At 50.9% G+C, this 16,889-nt stretch overlaps 6 protein-coding genes across 6 annotated transcripts; 5 read left to right on the top strand and 1 right to left on the bottom strand.

The window, feature by feature from the left end:
• Positions 1 to 2,887: 2,887 nt before the first annotated feature.
• Positions 2,888 to 4,322, top strand: CC1G_09973 (hypothetical protein; the record flags this gene model as incomplete). Its single annotated transcript, XM_001832707.2, has 5 exons — positions 2,888 to 2,988; positions 3,064 to 3,097; positions 3,153 to 3,379; positions 3,437 to 3,995; positions 4,053 to 4,322. The coding sequence occupies 5 exons, from the start codon at positions 2,888 to 2,890 to the stop codon at positions 4,320 to 4,322; spliced, it is 1,191 nt and encodes a 396-aa protein (XP_001832759.2).
• A 141-nt stretch (positions 4,323 to 4,463) lies between these two features.
• CC1G_15226 (hypothetical protein) lies at positions 4,464 to 4,927 on the bottom strand (the record flags this gene model as incomplete). The annotated part of the gene is made up of 2 exons (XM_002910544.1): positions 4,464 to 4,681; positions 4,732 to 4,927. 2 exons carry the CDS (start codon positions 4,925 to 4,927, stop codon positions 4,464 to 4,466), a joined length of 414 nt encoding a protein of 137 aa, XP_002910590.1.
• A 1,078-nt stretch (positions 4,928 to 6,005) lies between these two features.
• Positions 6,006 to 7,845, top strand: CC1G_09974 (protein kinase subdomain-containing protein PKL/ccin4; the record flags this gene model as incomplete). Its single annotated transcript, XM_001832708.1, has 5 exons — positions 6,006 to 6,674; positions 6,731 to 6,887; positions 6,936 to 7,278; positions 7,336 to 7,617; positions 7,671 to 7,845. 5 exons carry the CDS (start codon positions 6,006 to 6,008, stop codon positions 7,843 to 7,845), a joined length of 1,626 nt encoding a protein of 541 aa, XP_001832760.1.
• A 330-nt stretch (positions 7,846 to 8,175) lies between these two features.
• CC1G_09975 (protein kinase subdomain-containing protein PKL/ccin4) lies at positions 8,176 to 10,029 on the top strand (the record flags this gene model as incomplete). The annotated part of the gene is made up of 6 exons (XM_001832709.2): positions 8,176 to 8,835; positions 8,898 to 9,054; positions 9,107 to 9,271; positions 9,343 to 9,424; positions 9,508 to 9,789; positions 9,849 to 10,029. The coding sequence occupies 6 exons, from the start codon at positions 8,176 to 8,178 to the stop codon at positions 10,027 to 10,029; spliced, it is 1,527 nt and encodes a 508-aa protein (XP_001832761.2).
• A 356-nt stretch (positions 10,030 to 10,385) lies between these two features.
• CC1G_09976 (protein kinase subdomain-containing protein PKL/ccin4) lies at positions 10,386 to 12,234 on the top strand (the record flags this gene model as incomplete). Its single annotated transcript, XM_001832710.2, has 6 exons — positions 10,386 to 11,036; positions 11,093 to 11,249; positions 11,312 to 11,476; positions 11,548 to 11,629; positions 11,713 to 11,994; positions 12,054 to 12,234. 6 exons carry the CDS (start codon positions 10,386 to 10,388, stop codon positions 12,232 to 12,234), a joined length of 1,518 nt encoding a protein of 505 aa, XP_001832762.2.
• Positions 12,235 to 13,693: 1,459 nt separating this feature from the next.
• CC1G_09977 (hypothetical protein) lies at positions 13,694 to 15,470 on the top strand (the record flags this gene model as incomplete). The annotated part of the gene is made up of 2 exons (XM_001832711.1): positions 13,694 to 13,746; positions 13,820 to 15,470. 2 exons carry the CDS (start codon positions 13,694 to 13,696, stop codon positions 15,468 to 15,470), a joined length of 1,704 nt encoding a protein of 567 aa, XP_001832763.1.
• Between the last annotated feature and the right edge of the window lie 1,419 nt (positions 15,471 to 16,889).

Consider the following 16,889-nt stretch of genomic DNA (forward strand, 5'->3'; position numbering starts at 1 on the left):
CACGCACCTCCTAACGATCTTACATCCACCGTGCCAACCAACCACGATCTGAATCTCAGGCTTCTGCCTCTTATCCATCACATCGGCACCGAAATGCCAAAACGATCATCCATGTGACGACTTTTCCTGGCTCAAGTTGACCTTGATTCATGGGCGCTTAATTGTGACGAGGCAGTGGCAGGTCTTCGTTATCGGATCTGGCGATCTCAAAAGCGCTAATCTGTCTGATATCTAGAGGCTTCGCGCCGTCCAAGTTTCATTGTCTAGATCGATTGAGCGACAGGGATATAGGATATAAGGCATACTCACCACTAGCCGGGGTACCCCCGGGTACCCTCACTTTTTGGGCGGGGTACCGGTACACAGTAACATTATACGGTATAATGGGAACCCTTGGCGTGGTTCCCGCTGTCATTCCACCACCCTGATACCCACCGAAGCGAAAAACGGCTGATTTGGTCAATGTAGTAAACTAGCCCCTATTAATCTTAAGTCAGGTGCGAAAATTCATGTTCTGTCCACCTCCAGACCATCTACCGCTCTCTCGGAGTCAAACAAGGCTCATTTAAGCGTTATCTAAGTGCTTCTTATGCTCTCATCCTGTGAATTGCTCATCTATCCTATGTCTCTTCCCAGTTCAACCCGAAATTCTGGCCAATGGAGCCCTGGGTGGTTGATTATTGCTCCTACACATGGGATGGGAGCCCATTTATAAGTTAATAGTACAGATAGAATCTATCTGCGTCTTAATCAATCGTGAAATTCATGTACAGACGCACCGAGCGCCATCGAGAGCAAGGGAGAGATGTGAAGTTCAAATGTTCCAATTCAAGCTCCGCATCAAAAACGACCAAAACGGGCACTTCGCTGCCCGAAATGGACGCCGGCATCGCTCGGCGCCAAACCGCCTGCCAAATCCGCTCGAGCTTGGACCTCTGCTCTTCAAAAGACCTCCCACTTCCCAAATCGTCGAAAAGACCGTCGAGTTCATGCAAAGACTGATCACATGAGAGTACCCAGTACCTGGACACGGGATCAACTACATGGACAAACATTCACGTGACGCTATGCCCAATCTTGGGACCTCTCGTTGTCACAGCGGACTCCATATGACTTCGGGTGGTCTCATTGCAACGGCACACACCGTGTCTGTTATCCATCGGCCATCTCATCCAAGTACATGTCAATTTATGGTCTAGTATTGTGCATCACGAGGGCTGCCATTCTGAAGGCGCATGTTGACGATGAAGTCCAATCATCCGTATGTATTGAAACCGTGTCACGGTACCCGGTACCCTCACGTGACCAGCTATCGCCTGAAATCGACGGTCTTTTCGACGATGAAAAGGGCCGCGTACCGCGACTACCGGACCTTGCTTTAGCATCTCGGCTTGTCCCGTATCTTTTTCACCCCCCCATCCGCTCTCTTGCTACCACCGTCCCCTTTGGTTGCATGACATTTGCAACTATCCTGCGTCATCCTCATTCCTCCAGTCAATCAGGATCTGTTGAGGTCGAGGATGGCATGCTCGTCCTGGCTATAAGTAGTGTGCAAATCTACAGTTCCCATCTCTTTGACATCCACAACGACCTCCTCTTATCTTTCTCAAATTGCCTCCCCATTTAGCGGTAGACATTCGGTCTGTTCGCCAGGCTGTCTATTTATGTTTCTGTAATATCAATTACACCGGTGCGGATGATTTCATGGTTGGAAAGGAACAGACGTTCTTTTGGGACAAAAGGAGGAGAAGATGGGACGATAGGATAGGAGTTTGTAAGGAAAACAGATTGGTAGGCAGGGTTAGACATGTTGACAAGAAGCCAAAACCATCCACTGATGTGAACAAGATGATAAAAGTCATAGAAATGGGAAGTGAGAAGGCTGAATGACCGTCGTGGAAAGCGACGTCGGCACCCAACCAGGGAGGTAAGGAGCCATATGGAGACCGGTGGGAGACCGCGTGGGGCCAGGAATGGGACGAACGTGCCGAGGATGGTTGTCCATGTTTGTTATCCAGTTTCCATGTATTGAAAACTTACATAATATGGGTCTCTAAACGGACCTAGCTAAAGCAAGGTCGATTTGGGAAGTGGGAGGTCTTTTGAAGAGCAGAGGTCCAAGCTCGAGCGGATTTGGCAGGCGGTTTGGCGCCGAGCGATGCCGGCGTCCATTTCGGGCAGCGAAGTGCCCGTTTTGGTCGTTTTTGATGCGGAGCTTGAATTGGAACATTTGAACTTCACATCTCTCCCTTGCTCTCGATGGCGCTCGGTGCGTCTGTACATGAATTTCACGATTGATTAAGACGCAGATAGATTCTATCTGTACTATTAACTTATAAATGGGCTCCCATCCCATGTGTAGGAGCAATAATCAACCACCCAGGGCTCCATTGGCCAGAATTTCGGGTTGAACTGGGAAGAGACATAGGATAGATGAGCAATTCACAGGATGAGAGCATAAGAAGCACTTAGATAACGCTTAAATGAGCCTTGTTTGACTCCGAGAGAGCGGTAGATGGTCTGGAGGTGGACAGAACATGAATTTTCGCACCTGACTTAAGATTAATAGGGGCTAGTTTACTACATTGACCAAATCAGCCGTTTTTCGCTTCGGTGGGTATCAGGGTGGTGGAATGACAGCGGGAACCACGCCAAGGGTTCCCATTATACCGTATAATGTTACTGTGTACCGGTACCCCGCCCAAAAAGTGAGGGTACCCGGGGGTACCCCGGCTAGTGGTGAGTATGCCTTATATCCTATGTACCAAGTTGTGCAACGCGATTGAGACGGGAACGTGTAGTTGAGATCCCCTCGCGGTAGCCTCAAGGCTCCGGGGCACCGCGATTCTGACTCGTGCGGTTGTCAAAGTCAGCTTTTACTCTTACCATGTCCGCGCGATCCAGGAATTCGAGTTCCCTTCGAACGAGCCTTCGCGCAGAGATTGACCCGATCTTCAAGGATGCAAGGAGCACGGATATTGTCATTCCGTACGTATACCCCCTTCTACCACGCCCCGCCTGTGATCCTGGAATCGGATCGCTGAAGTGGTGAGCCCTTTTCAGGGTCATGGGTCTCACCGGAGCAGGGAAGAGCACCGTAAATCACCTCGCTTTTGGTATCTCAGAGCGCAAGGCTGACGATACAGGTATAGTTCGTCAACTATCTACTGGGGCCTGAACGCAAAAACGAACATCTCAAGGTTGGAGAGGGGCTCTCGTCGTGCACGGCGTTTGTCCAACCTGTAGTGCTTCCCTTGAACCGCGAGGCAACCCAGAGGGAGGAAGCAAGGATCGTGGTGGTGGACACACCTGGGTTCGACGATACCTTGGTGGAAGATGTGGACGTGTTGAAGAGGATAGCCGCTTGGCTGGCAACCTCGTACGTACTCTTTCAATTGAATCGATGCCGCTCACAAACTCCAGTGTCGCCTTCAAGATACGCTAAGGGATTACAGCTAGGAGGGGTAATCTACCTCCATGACCTATCGCTGGATCGTTTTGATTCGACCTCTATGAAGAACCTCGTGCTGTTCAAAGCGCTCTGTGGTCAAGCTGCGTTCGACAAGGTCGTCCTTCTCACCACGAAATGGGGAAAGTTTGCGGACGAGAAGATATACGTTGCCGAGAGTAGGGAGAACGAACTCAAGACCAAGTTTTGGAAAGAGCTCATCGGGAATAGATCTCATCCCATGTCATTCAGGCCGTCACAGGGAACGGACTCCGGGCATGGTTGGGAGGAAGATAGGGCGTGGGAGGTGGTGGACCATATCTTGGGCAAGTGGGGGCATCGACGACATAAACCACTGGCGATCCAAAAAGAGCTGGTTGACCAAAACAAGCTACTCCCACAAACGAAAGCCGGGAAACTGCTTAAAGTGTCCTTGAAGTCGGTGTCCAGGGGCAACAGGGGTAAAGCTGACCCCAAAATACAGGAGATCGCGAGCGAGCTCAAGACGCCATTGGGTATAAGGGTGCGACAGATGTTCGGTGTATATGTGAGTACGCCTAAGTCCATTGTGTTTTAAGAAACCTTTATCTTATTCGGTATCTAGCAAGCGGAAGAGTATTACTTTAGATCAACGCCTTCCCTTGTTGAGGAGAGCGCGACCATGAACAGCGATCGCTGGACAGTAGGTACACTGCGATTCAGACAGAACCGTAACCGTTCTGGTAGCAATGCACCCCCTACATATTCCCAATTCGTACAATCAAGTTCTCGTTTCCCCATGCTGCGTTTCTCCCTACAAAAGAGCATCAAGGTCATGAGCTCGTGTTGCATGAAACTTGTCGACGTCGACGAGGAAAAGTTGCTCACCCCCTGAATGGAGTGCTGGATGAACTCTTGACCAGCAGCTCTTGAGAACCCACTCTCCCCCTCTAGCAACGTCGCGGCTGGAAGCACAAGTTCGAACGAGTAACATACCATCAGTGACAACAGAAGTCTCCCGATCTGTGACTGTGGCCTACCAGGTTGATTGGGTTGTACCACCACCAATTCCGTTCGTCTCGCCCCACCACGCTACATTGCCACTCGCATCAGTAGTGTGACAGAACCTTGCACCGGCTGATGTAACGACACATGGGGTGTTCCCAAGTGCAAGAAGATACTCGAAGCAGCTGTATGCCCTTTGGATGTTGATTCCCTTTCCGTCGCACTGTGGTTCATATCTCCTCTCAAGGCCTAACTAGTTGTCAGCGAGACAGATAGGGGAGGTTGGGAGCGTCGCTTACTTGACTCATGCGCACTGGAGGCATGTTGTAAGTCGAAGCGCACTTGTGCACGGTGATACAGCTCAGCGGATGTAAGGTTTAGCGACTCAAGGCTCGGAAGGCCCTCGCCAGGTACAACTGCGAATCCGGCAGGTGGTGCCAGTGCACCAGTGACGCCTCCTGCACTCGCTTGCGAAAGGGCGACTGCACCACCCATGGCGAGTGACAATGTGACGAGAGTTAATCCGAGAATTGAAGTGTCTTTGCCCATTTATGCTAGTGTTTGGGAGAGGTAGATTGGGAATGAGCTATTCGGAGACGAATGTGAGGCTGAGTCTTCTTCGACCTTTTATATTCCCGCACAACACCTTATAATAAATGGGGTTGTGCGAGAGGAAGGTTCGCCATGAATGTCAGCTCTGTGCCCACTCCCAGACCCTACAGAACGTCTGAATTTGTATTGTTGTGTCCCACAGAGAGTCGAGGGAAGCGCTTATTAGTAGTACCTTCATGGGATTCAGGGAACTGAATAGGGAAATTTATCTAGCATGGAACACCACGCACAGTACGTTTGTGGGCGATACAGGAGTATACACAGACATACAATTAGGTGGAAGACTAACAGAAATTCCGCCGGAAATCTGATGGGTTACTGGGTGTTGGGTGTAAATGGTGGACATTCAAAGTGTGTACACATACGTTGTGACGGCCCCACACTGAGGCCATTAGATGCAGGTGTTCTCCGCTGTGGGGATATGCGAAAGTATATAGGTGCCAGGTTATATGTAAAGATGTAATGTGACGGGATATCCACAATCTGTGAGCGGAGGCCCGATGGGCGCCGCGTTGAGAACCAAGTTGGGCGCCTATCTAAGCGCCAAGTAGTGGAATAGCGATCACATACTCACGATTCCCACAATGCTCCCGCTACCCGCGCTGCGTTCCGTCTAACAGGAACTTGATAAAGCAAATGAGCTCATCTTCTGTATGAGACCGATTGGAAAAATTTCGTTGTTCGTTGATATACCTCCTTAAAATAATTGGAAAGAAGTCTGCCCAACAGTTATCGAGGGCCCCCCGTGAAATTTTTCACACCAATCCCATCTGCATTCCCCAGATATACGCAAGGGATATCTCAATCCACGAGTCGAGTCTGAGGGAAGCTGGGCGATTTCATTCGGGCTTCCGAGAGATCAGTGAAGACAAATCACGGTGTTTGGCAAAGAGTGAAAGCCAAACATTGATGCACATCAATCAGCGCGTGTTGCGAAGAGTCGGGTTGGCCATTGACCACCATGTCGAAAGGACTTCGCGCAGCGTCCAAGTCAATACCCGAAGGCCAGGTGATATCCGCCGCGCCACATGACCTGCTTCCTATTCACGAATTTGCGCCAAACGAGATTCCCCCCCTTAAAACGCGACCTACAGTGAGGATTGGCGACATCCTCTACTGGTTGGCCAATACCATTGTGTCGCGTCTTCCTGACCCAAAGCCAGGGAAGGATATCCCTACTCCCCCTTCCAGCCACACCCAAGTACACCCTTACTCTTCTAAACCATTCCAGTCCCCCGACCTCCACCTCACGCGCGAGTTGCTTGACACTACCGTCACCATCGAGGACGAGCTCAAATCGTCCATGGCCAAATATACAGTGAGGGTAATCAGCGGATACGATGAGGGGGAATTCACGACTATGATAGTGGGACCACTAGTTTGGACCTTTTTTGAAATCTTCGAACTTGTAGCGGGGCTTTCCGAGGGGTGGCACGTTGCTCCCCCGCTGAGCAAGGAAGATCTCAGCGGCAATAAGCTAGAGCTGGACACTCTCCTACAGAATAAAGACGGCGTGGTAACTGCCATAGAGATGAAGACCCCGCGATCGTGCAACGACTCGAACATCGATTCCTTTCCCCTCGTTAAACCAGCTAGCATGGATAAGACAGCCAGGCAAATTCACGACCAGGTAAGTGTGTTGGGGCGTAGACGAGGGCGTCAAACTGACCACCGTTGGCCAAGCAGGTCGGAAAACAAGGGAAATACCTCAAAGGACTACACCCGGAGAAGGGCTATGTCCTCCATGGGTTGTCAGTCGCTCCAGCGCACTTGATCCCTCTAGCTTCAAGCGGAAGCAGGTGTTTTGCGGTTGGAACAGACGTAGTAAGCGTCTCAGGGAGCTGTGAGTGCAGTATGTTCTCGTCGTTCAACATCTTGACGTCCACAATAGTCCCCGAGGTCGTACGAGATGCGAAGAACTGGGTTGAATACATAGACAAACTCGCCGCCTTCACTCTGGCGATCGTCTGTCATCACGATAGGAACACTGCCAAAGGGGTTGGCAGCCGTTTCCCGGAGCAGAAGAAGCAGATCGACGAGCTTCATAAGGCTGCCAGCAAGGCGCTTGAACTTACATTTTTCGAGGCCTTGTTCAACGTTATCTCGACTTGCCTCTGTTATGTTCAGTTGACGCTCTCCCTCCCACTGCTGCTACTGGCTCAAAGGCTGCAGTGGTTCCGTCCAATCAACAGCCTGAAGCCGATGCGTTGTAATATGGTTTCACTCAATTCAAGGTCTGTAACCCGCTGGCTCCAACATTCCTGTGACTGATCCCCTCCTCTTTCCGGTAGCTGGCTCTCCCTTGGCCTGAAACTGCCTGATGCGTGCTCTGTCTATGAATCATATGAGAATATCGTTTATGTACATTCTCGCTGGGGTATCAGATTAGTTATCAAAGTCTTTGGCGAGCAATCGTCGTACGCGAAAGAGCTTCTGTGCTATACTCGTTTGGAAAAGCAACAAGGGAAAGGAATTCCCGTTCTCTACGCCACTGGCACCCTGAATGCACGCCCATGCCTTGTGCTGTCATTCGAAGGCGAGAGACTCCGAACAGGTCCTACGGAAGAAGAGAAGTGCGTGCATACACTTCTTCGGAGCCCACAGAATCTAATATGAAGTTCCACAGAGTCAGCCTCTACCCGGTATTACAGGCCATGCATAACATCGATGTCCACCATCACGACCTCCATCGTCGAAATGTCGTTCGAAACCAAAGCGGAAAGCTCACCCTTATCGACTTTGGCCTCTCGGAACGGTGTACTAGGGAGGGCTGCGTCGATGAGTGGTTACCAGATGAATGACTGGGGATACGCTTTAGTTACTCTGTTATGATTGAATCATGGAAATTGGAATGATAACGTTCTTAGTACTGGCGCGTGACACCTAAGCGGCCGTGAATCAAGACGCCATAGTCAATCTGAGGATCGAGTCGTGAGAGGGCTAATCTCAGAGACTCTTCAAAGGTCCCACATAGTAAGACAAGTAGGTTATCTCGATCTTTTGAGCGACAAGAGGTACCATCCAACCTGTGCTGGGAACTCGTGCAGTTATGTTTGGCTAACCATGGTAAACCAAACATCAATGCATCACAAAGTCGTGATGTGGGGTGTGTAGGTTTACCGTTGACCACCATGTCGAATGCTCTTCGCGTAGTCTCTGACTCAATCCCCGAGCACGATCCGGTGTTTCCACCTCCCCATAAACGCCCTCCCATCCACGATTTTGCTCCAAACGACATTCCTGACATTTCCTCATCGCATCCAGTCAGAATTGGCGACCTCCTCCACTGGTTGGCCAATACCATCGTGTCGCGTCTTCCTGACCCAAAACCAGAGAAAAATAACCCTACTACCCCTTCGAGCCACCACCACGCTCGCCCTTACAGCTTTGTAGAATTCCAATCCCCTCCTCTGCACCTGACGCCGGAGCTGCTTGCCGCTCCCATCACAATTCATACTCTCGATCTATCCAGACAATTCCAAGACAGGCTCATCGACGGGTACGATGAGGGGAGATTCACAACACGCATAGTGGCACCATTAGTTGGCACCATGGTTGCAATCTTTTCCGCCGTCGCGGGCTTTGCGCGCTGGCAAATCGAGACGGGGACTTTGGAGGAGTACGAACCTGGCAAAACGCTGGAGCTCGACGTTGTCCTGTATCACAAAGGAGGCCTGGTCACTGCCGTCGAGATGAAGACGCCAAGGTCTTGCAATGATCCGAATATCAAATCGTTTCGCTCTGATAAGCCATCCAACATGCACAAGAAAGCTAAAGAGATTTGTGATCACGTCAGTATAGTGGCTGGTGGACGACGACAATTAAGTTAATAATGACCACTCTGTACAAATAGGTTGGAAAGCAAGGGAAGTATCTTAAAAGTTTCTCTCCTATGAAACCCTTCGTCCTGCATGCACTTTCCGTCGCTCCAGGACACTTGATCCCTCTAGCGTCAAACGGAAGTCGTCGCTTTGCGAAGGGGTCCGACGTAATGGACGTCTCTGGGAACTGTGAGTGCAGTTTGATCTTACCATTCGCTCAGCGTCTTGACATCTTCACTAGTCCCCGACGCCGTGCGAGACGTTCGTAACTGGCTTGATTACATCGACAGACTCGCCGCCTTCACTCTGGCGATGGTCTGCCATCACGACGAGGACGCTGCCAAAGAGATTGGTAGCCGTTTCCCGGAACAGCAGAAGCAGATTGATGAACTTTACGCGGCTGCCGGTGAGGCGCTTGAGGTTACGTTTCTCGAGGTCGTGTCCAACATTTTCTCGATTTGCCTCTGCTACGTTCAGATGGTGCTCTCTCTCCCGCTGCTGCTACTGGCTCAGAGACTGCAGTGGTTCCGTCCGATCAGCAGCCTCAAGCCGATGCGATGTAATACGGTTTCTCTCAATTCAAGGTCTGTATCCTGTCCACTCTAACTTTGCTCGTTACTCATTCCTTTATCTATCCCTCAGCTGGCTCTCTCTTGGGCTTGAACTGCCAGAAGCGTCCTCCGTCTACGAGTCTCATGAGAACATTGTCTACGTACATTCTCGCTGGGGTATCAGATTGGTCATCAAAGTCTTCGGCGAGGAATCGTCGTACGCGAAAGAACTACTCTCTTATCAACGTCTGGAGAAGCTCCAAGGGAAGGGAATTCCCGTTCTGTACGCCACTGGCACCATGAATGCCCGTCCATGCCTCGTGCTGTCATACGAAGGCGAGAGACTCCGCGAAGGTCCCACCGAAGAACAGAAGTACGTGAATTCACATTTTGGGCGCCCGCAGAATCTAATCGATGATCGATATACGCAAGAGCCACTCTTTACCCGGTTGTAAAGGCGATGCACGATCTAGATATCCACCACCACGACCTCCATCGGCGGAACGTCGTTCAAAACACCAGCGGAAAGCTCACCCTAATCGATTTTGGTCTCTCGGAACCTTGCACTAGGGATGGCTGCGAAGACGAGTGGCAGGCGGACGAGTGGTATTGACGTCCACTGGACTCTACCCGTCTCTTTTTGGAACTGCGTAGGACCACGGTGATCAACTACGGTTAGATAGAAGGTTAAAAGTAGCATCTGGAAATGCAATTAGAAGGCTTAGATAGTTAGAAGTCACAGCATCCGAACGTTGGCTCAGTCTCAGAGTTGCAACCCCACATGAGTGCTGGCTGAATCAAAACAAGATAGTCAATCTGATACAGGATCGAGTTGCCATTGGCATCTTCGAAGAGGTAGCACGGAGGTGGATTCCAATTCCGGGCGCTGCAATGTTTGGCTTACCTTGGTTAGCCAAACATCCTGGAGCGTGTTGCCCAGTTGATGTCGGTTTTCTCTTGACCAGAGCCATGTCGAGTATTCCCGTAGCGTCTGACTCGATCCCCGAGAACACCTCTCCGGCTCCCGCACCTCCCCAGACAACTTCACCCATCCATGAATTTATTCCAACCGATATTCCTGACATTTACTCGCCACCTCCAGTCAAAATCGGGGACATCCTGCACTGGCTGGCCAATACCATCGTGTCTCATCTTCCTGAGCCACAGCTAGAGGAAAGCAACCCTACCACTCCTTCTAGTCACCACCAAACACGCTCTTACAACTCTCGACGGTTCAAGTCTCCTAACCTGCACCTGACGCCGAAGGTCCTTAACACTACCGTCACAATTCGTTCTCTCGAATCTTATTCGAACATGATCATCGACAACTACGACGAGCAGACGTTTACACTCCTCATAATGACGCCGCTCATGAACACCATTGTTTCAATCTTTTCCCTTGCTGCAGGGGCCACACAGTGGTTAATTCAACCGAACAGGTCGCAGAGATACGAACTCAACAAAACACTCGAGTTGGATGTTGTGTTGTATCACAAACGATGTCTGGTCACTGCTGTCGAGATGAAAACTCCGATGTGCTGCAATGACTCAAATATCACGTCGTTTCGCACCGATAAGTCATCCAGCATGGACAAGAAAGCTAAGGAGATTCATGACCAGGTGAATATGCCTACGGTAGATGATGACAATCATGCTAATGCTCACTGTACAAATAGGTCGGAAAACAAGGGAAGTATCTTAAAGGTCTTTCTCCGAAAAAGCCCTTCGTCCTGCATGCGCTCTCCGTCGCCCCAGGACACTTGACCCCCATAGCGTCCGATGGGAGTCTTCGCTTCGCAATCGGGTCCGACGTAATAAACGTCTCTGGCAGCTGTGAGTTCAGTTTATTCTTATCCCAAATCACGACTCGTTCAATGTCCTGACGTCCATTACAGTCCCCGACGCTGTGCGAGACGTTCGTAACTGGCTTGATTACATCGACAGACTCGCCGCCTTCACTCTGGCGATGGTCTGCCAGCACGATGAGGACGCTGCCAAAGAGATTGGCAGCCGTTTCCCTGAACAGCAGAAGCAGATCGATGAGCTTTACGCGGCTGCCGGTGAGGCGCTTGAGGTTACGTTTCTCGAGGTCGTGTCCAACATTTTCTCGATTTGCCTCTGCTACGTTCAGATGGTGCTCTCTCTCCCGCTGCTGCTACTGGCTCAAAGGCTGCAGTGGTTCCGTCCGATCAACAGCCTGAAACCGATATGGTGTAATACAGTCTTACTCAATTCAAGGTCTGTATCCTGTCCACTCTAACTTTGCTCGTTACTCATTCCTTTATCTATCCCTCAGCTGGCTCTCTCTTGGGCTTGAACTGCCAGAAGCGTCCTCCGTCTACGAGTCTCATGAGAACATTGTCTACGTACATTCTCGCTGGGGTATCAGATTGGTCATCAAAGTCTTCGGCGAGGAATCGTCGTACGCGAAAGAACTACTCTCTTATCAACGTCTGGAGAAGCTCCAAGGGAAGGGAATTCCCGTTCTGTACGCCACTGGCACCATGAATGCCCGTCCATGCCTCGTGCTGTCATACGAAGGCGAGAGACTCCGCGAAGGTCCCACCGAAGAACAGAAGTACGTGAATTCACATTTTGGGCGCCCGCAGAATCTAATCGATGATCGATATACGCAAGAGCCACTCTTTACCCGGTTGTAAAGGCGATACACGATCTAGATATCCACCACCACGACCTCCATCGGCGGAACGTCGTCCAAGATTCGAGCGGAAAGCTCACCCTTATCGACTTTGGCCTCTCGGAACCCTGTACTAGGAAGGGCTGCGAAGACGAATGGCAAGCGGACGAATGGTACTGAGGTGGGCTACTTGGGCATTACTCTGCCTTCCACGTATATCTAATTCTGCTGCCTCTGCTTGGAACTGACCGCGAACATCCGTTGCGGTTAGGTAGCCGCTTCAAAGTACCTCTCTTTTAGAGCGGCGTATTTTGTAGCATATCACCGACTTTGATAGCGCACAAAATGTTTCATTCCATAGATACTACATGCCCAGGGCCTCCAGAATGCGAAACCCTTCACGCCCCTTGAAGACCATGGCCGGGCGCGTTTGGCTTGTTCAACGAACTCCCGGCGAGTCGGCCCAACTTGAAGTACGCAGGTGTTAGAAATTCTCCATTTCACCTCTCCATTTGAGAATAAAGATACGGTTCGAGAAGCAGACCTCCGTCGGATTTTCCCTTACACAGGGCACGGTGCAGTTTGAAGGTGTGGTCTGGCGCTTAGCAAGCGCCCAATAGCGCGCCTGGGAATCCGGCCTATGTGAGACATATAGGATATAAGGCATACTCACCACTAGCCGGGGTACCCCCGGGTACCCTCACTTTTTGGGCGGGGTACCGGTACACAGTAACATTATACGGTATAATGGGAACCCTTGGCGTGGTTCCCGCTGTCATTCCACCACCCTGATACCCACCGAAGCGAAAAACGGCTGATTTGGTCAATGTAGTAAACTAGCCCCTATTAATCTTAAGTCAGGTGCGAAAATTCATGTTCTGTCCACCTCCAGACCATCTACCGCTCTCTCGGAGTCAAACAAGGCTCATTTAAGCGTTATCTAAGTGCTTCTTATGCTCTCATCCTGTGAATTGCTCATCTATCCTATGTCTCTTCCCAGTTCAACCCGAAATTCTGGCCAATGGAGCCCTGGGTGGTTGATTATTGCTCCTACACATGGGATGGGAGCCCATTTATAAGTTAATAGTACAGATAGAATCTATCTGCGTCTTAATCAATCGTGAAATTCATGTACAGACGCACCGAGCGCCATCGAGAGCAAGGGAGAGATGTGAAGTTCAAATGTTCCAATTCAAGCTCCGCATCAAAAACGACCAAAACGGGCACTTCGCTGCCCGAAATGGACGCCGGCATCGCTCGGCGCCAAACCGCCTGCCAAATCCGCTCGAGCTTGGACCTCTGCTCTTCAAAAGACCTCCCACTTCCCAAATCGTCGAAAAGACCGTCGATTTCAGGCGATAGCTGGTCACGTGAGGGTACCGGGTACCGTGACACGGTTTCAATACATGCAAAATAGGCGCGCAAGATGCCTGAGAGCATGACGATGCCGACGGCAAAGCGTCGGAAAGTGAATCAGATTCAACTCAGCCGATGCGATAACCACTCAGCGGCTCTTAGTAATGGACAGCTTTCTCCATAGCACCATCAAGGTCAGTTCAAGTATTCAACAGAATCCTCAATACAAAGGCCTAAAGGGTGTGCTCTTCAACGTTGGACTATCAGCTGAACCTTCGCTGAGATGACATCGACCAACCCATCATCAGGCCGACCTTTAACAGGCAATGCTCAATTGTGCGTCACATTCTTGATCCAATTTACTCAGTTGTTAACACTCTTCCGGCGCTTACGATAATTTCTTCTCTAGGACACTGTCCGACTTCCCGAACGAAGTCTTGATTCAAATATTCTCTCTCCTGGAATCGGAAACCGATGCCTTCATCGACACTACCCCTCCCAGCCGTTCCGCGAAGTTCATGCTCGCCATGGTTTGTCGGCAATGGAAGGACCTTATCTGGAATACCCCTCAACTCTGGTCGACCCTCAGTATCAACGCTACGCGTAGCAACCATCGAATGCGGTCGCTCGACCAGGTGAGACCGATGCTTTCGCATCACTTGGCCTGCGGACAAGCGTCCCCCCTGGACGTGGCCTTCTCAGAGCTCGAGATGGAGGCAGACAGAGAAGCACTCGGCGCCATAGCCTGCCCTATCCTTGGACCATCATTCGCTCGCTGGACGAGTGTCCACCTGCATTCCATGGACTTTGGCTGGTTGCTCAAATCGTCCCTCCTCCCTGGCGACCTCCCTGCGCTTAGAACTCTCGCCATTACGGATAACGGATTGTCCATTTCGCACACGTTTGAGGAACACACGGAGAGGGTCAAGAACTGGCAGGTCCCTAACCTCAACCGGTTGATCTTGAATGGTCTCCTCTCCATCAAGATAAACCTCCCACCGTGGACTCCATTCCTCTCGCAGCTCTCGCACTTACACGTCACTGGACCGATCGTCGTACCTCTCCTCATGGAATATCTCAGCAACACTCCACAGCTAGAATGCCTTATCGTCGAGGAAGTATCTGGGAAGCGTTGGGGAGTATCATGGGCCGATGAAGAAGGGATCGGAGACATGGATTCGATCTGGCCTCGAGTACACCTCGAGAAGCTCACACGTATCCGGATCGGCAGCGAGTTCCTGCTTCCACAGTACAACGGAGGAAGCGGGCCCATCCAATGCCCATCCTTGGTCGACCTCGAAGCCGATCTGACCATCAACCTCTGGAACCACCGATCTAACCAAATCTTCGTGGCCCTCACAACTTCTTCACTGATTGGGAAGTGGATTCAGAACTCCGGATGTAACCCACAGCGACTCCAGCGCCTCGTCGTCGCCAACCTTATTCCCCATAAAGAAAACACCGATTCCCTGGTCGACGTCCTCAGCACTCTTACGACCCTTCAGACTTTGGAACTCACGCTCGGCTTTCCATCGCCAAATGAGACGGCGTTGGGTATTGGTTTGGTTTCTCTCCTCCGAGCGATGTCACGGAATAGCGACAAAGCCGGAGGGTTGCACGGTGGGACGGGTAGCGACGAGAGCGGAGTACAGGTCGATGCAGCTACGCCATGCCTCCTACCCAACCTCACCACATTCAAGATCGGCACTGCGGCCAAATTTGCGTCTTCGAGTGCCAGTCTGGAACCCTACATCCCAGATCTTATCAGCATGTGCAAATCGAGGTTACCGACGGACGAACCTCCTCGTACCCCTGGGCCAGACGCGGTTGGAGGAGCGGAGGTATTTCTCTCCTCGGTCTGTATTCAGGACCAGAGGGCGGCATCAGAGGAGAATCTAGCGTTTCTGGAGGGCCTGCGACGTCTTTCCCGACTGAAAGGACACTCGGAATTTCGGATTTGGATCGAAGGGAAACCTCCCTGTGCGGTCGATGACGATTTGGGGTGCGATGATTTCCCGAGCTGGTTCAGACCCTTCACTATGAGCGGTATTAATTCCTGATACGACCTGGGCATATGTTTCTTGATATTCCCCTTACTAATCTCATTCCCCGTTGATTTTGTGTTCAATTGGTGGCCCCTTCGTCGTTCGAACTTCGTGGTCCGAAAGCCAGTTCAGGTACGTCGTGCACTATTAACTGGACTGGCCGCCACTGTCTTTCCTCCACGCTATCACACCTTCGCAGGCGATGGGTAAGAAGTAGACTTTGAAGGCATTGCAATTCAGGAGCTACTCAACATACCCGAGTCGACTGGGGTACGACCAACCGCAAAATCTAGAGATCCAAGACCCATTTGAATGAAAGGTAGTCCCCCTCCGGCAGCCTCCAAATTGGGTCCCAAATATAGTTGCCTTTTAGGAAGCCAGGTAGAATAGGCGCCTGTGTAACGGCTCAATACGAAGGTGCACTTCCCAATCACCGTGCACGATCCCAGGTCCACCCAGCAACGTTGCTTTTAAGCCCCCGGTGTTTGCTGCCATTTGGCGCTGCTTCCTTGGGCGTCTATTTCTGTTTCGTGTGACATTACAGCACCAAACACGCCACAACTAGTATCGATCGATACGAATCAGTGCCCTCGAGCACTGGGTCGTGTCTTCCCTCGTTATCCACGATCCATCCTCTCTACTATCAAGATGGCAGACGGTCTCCTCATCGACGGCGCGACGTATCGTCCCTTAAGGTAACTTACCCTACTGGGCCCATACATACGGTACCGTAAAGTGATGGTAAGTTGGTGGGGCACAGAAAAAGTAAGGTACGAACTTGCCGAAACTTGTGGTATGTTTAGAGAGATAGCTGAGAGCCCGGTGAGAGTTCGGCCGCCCTTATACGGTGGTCATACCATATATAGAAGGACAGCTTACGTATTAGGCCGTAGCTGAACCACCGAGCGAGCACCTTACCTGGTTCCTGGCTTCCACCATGACACTGGTCTTCGATCATTCAGACAGGGACGGTATTTTCGACCTCAAAAGACACAGGGGCCTGTATGCGATGTTTGATGAGCTGGCGTAGTAGCAAGGGTCGTTTGGAACAGTGGGATAAGGTACGAGCAAGGACTCATTCCACAACCTTTCACTTCGACTAACTGCATGTACAGTTGTCATTTAGATATCGTCGCATGTACCGTAGGCTGCACAATGACCCGCCAATATACCGATTAGGAAACCCGTCGTTTTGCTTCCGTCTGCATGTGGCTGAGAGCATCGGTTTTTTCGGGAGGCGGAATCTGGTCGTCGTTCATCGATAACCCTTTTTCACGAGCCTTAACAAGTTTTTGCTGCTTTGCTAGAAGCTACCAGCGTCCGACATGTGTAGTAATAATGTTTGTTCATGAATACGTACATTAATTTTAAATCACCGGTGTAATATAAACCTGGAATATAGTGTCCAAGGCGGAGAGGGAACATGGAACCTTC

The sequence above is a fragment of the Coprinopsis cinerea genome (genome assembly GCF_000182895.1).
Source record: "Coprinopsis cinerea okayama7#130 chromosome 9 map unlocalized cont3.9, whole genome shotgun sequence".
Classification (NCBI taxonomy): Eukaryota; Fungi; Basidiomycota; class Agaricomycetes; order Agaricales; family Psathyrellaceae; genus Coprinopsis; species Coprinopsis cinerea.